General features: G+C 34.8%; 1 protein-coding gene across 1 annotated transcript in view; it reads right to left on the bottom strand.

Annotated features, from left to right (window-relative positions):
* Window positions 1-2,854: 2,854 nt before the first annotated feature.
* The window catches only part of LOTGIDRAFT_170509 (hypothetical protein), a gene marked incomplete at both ends in the record, with an annotated part of 4,647 nt that continues 3,700 nt past the window's right edge, over window positions 2,855-3,801 (bottom strand). Inside the window, 2 exons of the mRNA XM_009046322.1 lie at window positions 2,855-3,183; window positions 3,347-3,511. Coding sequence (XP_009044570.1) covers window positions 2,855-3,183; window positions 3,347-3,511 — 494 coding nt within the window. The remainder of the gene's footprint in view (window positions 3,184-3,346; window positions 3,512-3,801) is intronic.

The raw sequence follows: 3,801 nt of genomic DNA, 5'->3' as shown, positions 1-3,801 counted from the left end.
GGCGGCTGCCATTGTATTATCTGGAACGTTGAAGATAATCGCATCAATCCCCTGTTCGATAAGTCATCGATGTGAAACTTGACAGACAGGGTAAAGTTTGTGACGGTAAGGGTTTGAGAAGTTATGGTATAGAAAGAATGGTACAAAGAATTTGTGTTCTAATGTCCCAAGGGAAGTATGGATTTGTGATTTAATGGTCTAGAATGGTAAGAGTTGTGAACTAATTTACCTAAGGTTGTAAGGGAGTTGTGGTGTAATTATCTAGAGTGATCAGAGATTGTGATCACGTGGTCCTAGCGTGGTAAAGTTATGTGATTTATTGGCCCTGGGATGGCTATAGTTTGTGATCTAGTTGTCCTTGGCTATATAAGGTTATATAATTAATAGCAGGACAGAAAGTGTTTATATAACTCATATTCAAATACTAAATACATTTTAAAACAGTTATGTGACCTATGACTGCATTTTGGAGATGGCAGAAATTTTATGTTAAAAAAGACATTGGAATTTGAAATCTGATTCCTATACACTGGCGTGTGTTGTAATTGTTTTAATTTCATACGTTATACTCCTATATTAAGACTAAATCGATTGAGCTAAAACAGTAAACATGTTTCTGATATGTTATAATTGATTATAACATTGTTTGTTTCCTGAAAGCTGTTGATGACGTGAGGTTTGGGTTCACGTGGTTCGTAAACATTAAACTCTAGCCTAGCTGTCCAAAATTTACTCTGGACGATCTTCGGTGCAAAAATTGGGCACTTGGCTCTGTTTGTCCTGATTATCTATAGCTATTTACAGCTTGGTCGTCAAGAATCGTATAAGTGCATGGACTGAACAGTCTAATTGCTTTGCTTTCACAAAAGTTGTTTACCCCCCTACATGAAATGATGAAATTTTAGGATAAATTTAATGATGCCAAAACACATCAAAACAACTTACTTACCACTTTTCTAAAGCTGTGCGATTGAACGAAAAAAAATTAAGAAAAACGGACTCTTTACGTGGCGAAGGGATCCAAAACAGACTCTTCACCGAAGCGTAGGGATTCAATATTTCCTTAAAGGACATGACCTACATATGCAAGCCAATGAATTGTCGCTAAATTGTCATGTGACTAACACGTGATGAGTTATTAATGTCAACATGGCAAACGATCAATATTATTGTTTGCGGATATCTCTGAATTTTTCTAATATAAGCCATCTCTAAGCTCAAATTGTGTGATCTAAATTAAAATCGTACGTGAACAGATGTGAATGGATCACGTTTTACGTTTACAAACGATTAATCACCATAACAGAATTCTTCTTTATTTTTATCAGATGGAGGTTTGTAATTCATGGTGGGATTGATGGGTAAAAAAGTTTATTTTAATTGTAATTCATACATTGTAGATTAGGGTGGTTGGAAAGTAACAAGTTACTATCCCACAGAAGGGTAGTTAGTTAATACAATACAATATTGTCACTTAAAGACGTAGAAGCATACATTCATCTTTTTTGGTTAAAATATAAGTTACACACATTTACTAGACTACTTTCCCCTTATATCCACTAATAATATTAAATTATTCCAGGAATTCTTCTAGATTTTTATCAGATGGAGGTTTGTAATTCATGGTGGGATTGATGGGTACTCAAGAGTTCCAGTTTTTCTAGTTGTAAATACAAATAACAAGGCTGATTCTGTTCTTCAAGTATTTATCACGGCTATAGAAGAATGGGGTATACCAGAGAAAGTGAAGTCTGATAAAGGAGGAGAAAACGTGAAAGTTGCCCAGTTTATGCTTGAGAATAAAGGAATAGGAAGTTTTATTTCAGGCAGAAGTGTACATAATCAACGGTATGTATTCATCGGGAAAATTGAATGGTTAAAACCACTAGCTCTATGTAACTTTGATATAGGGGCATCATCTTATCCTCATAGATTTTCTTTGTTCTTTGTTTTTATTATAACAAAATAAGTGCAAATTCATCCTAAATACCTAAAATCATGCTCCTTTGATTTATGTGGATTTATCTCGAAAAGACACTTAATTAGGTATTGAAATGATCAGATGACTTATCCACATATTTAAATATGGAGTGGAGGCACATCTATCTATTATCAGCTGTTCCATGGAAGATCAAAATATTCTGGACATAGATAATGAACTCCACATATTTGCTTTACACTTTGTATTTCAAAGGCAAATTCAGCAACATCTAGATAAATTTAGATCTGCACTTATTAGCCATATTCCCCTTTTAAATGTCATTCTGTATTCGGGAGGAAAGAGGCAAGATCAAGGTTTCGGCAGTACTCAGATTTGGGGATCCTCCCCTATCTCTGTGGGAGACATACGTCTGGTCTGTTCCTAAGTTTGCGAGAGAGTTGAATTAGTAGAATCACAAGCAGTAGGGGTTTAATAGGAAGACTTTTGGCGAACAGGAACACAAGCAAATCATAACCAGGTCTATGAACGAGAATTAGTGACGCCCACAGGTAACGCTTTACCCCGGGAAGACTAGAGTTACCTCCCATTATTCATGTGGACTCACTCCACTAATTCATTTGCCATCTCTTCCCATGTTAAAACACGAAATTGAACCTTCTATAACTTTTTCCAGAAATCTCGCTTTCCAATATGTCGAATGAAAGCCTGACCAATTCTCAATGTAGAGTGATGTTATAACGGTGCCACTTTGTATTCCCAGTAAAACTATGAAATTTGAATTGTTGTGTTGAACAACTCACCATGCTGTTGACATAATACCCCCTCATAAAACAAATAACACATAATTAAACTTCTATTTTTAATCAAATATGTTCGGTCCACGTGATCTTATTATGATGACGTCAGAGGTTATTAAAAGCCAGATACAATGATTCCCTCATCACTGTCTGTAATTGGATATTCAGTTTCTACCGTGGTGTAGTTGACACTGAATAAGTTGCAATTGAAAAATTGGTAAGATAATGTCAAACATCTTATGTCTTTTTTACATAACTGGAAGCAATCGGAAAGAGTTTGAGCAAAACCGATAAAGAAAATGGGTTCTTCAAAGAGATTGCATTTGCTTGAAGTGGCTGGTCCAGCAAAGCTACACCGGGTATCGTTAAGACAAGCTTCAGTACAATTGGTTGATAGAGCCTGACCATAATTAACAATTGTTATAAACTTTGCTGGGTATACCTCTGAAATATAAATCGTATTAGAGACAATTCTGGAAAGATCTCAGTTAATCAAAACAACAATCATAATGAGGCCATATTGTCTTCTTAACAAGAAAGATCACTTTGTTAGAAATATAAATCTTCGTCCAACTATACACAATAGACAATATTAAACCTAAATTACCTGCTGGACAAGCTTGCTCTTCTATCCATTTACCATTTTCACCACATCTCTGAGCTCCCATCAAACCATTTATGCCATTAAAACATTCAAAAGTTAAAACTTCATCAATATTTCTGGATTCTGTTACATTATCAGAGTTCTTGATATTCACACCTTGTGGACACTCTAAAATGAAAAAAATAAATCTATTTGGCAATATTCCGAGGGTAGAGGTGGGTGAAATCAAAATGTGATGTGATAAAAATAGATTTATTAGACAATGACAGGAAATTAGTAGCTCAAATGGGAATTAGTCCTAATAAGAATGAGCCCAAAACAGACTGATACAAGGTTATAAACGTAAATTGTCAATAATTGGTATTGTTATAATTACAACGAAGTTTTTATTGAGTTCATAATTCGAGGCTTTTCCCAATTTATCCAGATTTAAGAATTTTTTCACTAATGGTAGGCTG

The sequence above is a fragment of the Lottia gigantea genome (assembly GCF_000327385.1).
Source record: "Lottia gigantea unplaced genomic scaffold LOTGIsca_100, whole genome shotgun sequence".
Taxonomy (NCBI): Eukaryota; Metazoa; Mollusca; class Gastropoda; family Lottiidae; genus Lottia; species Lottia gigantea.
Note: the sequence above shows the minus strand (reverse complement) of the source record. Positions and strands in the feature narration are given on the sequence as shown.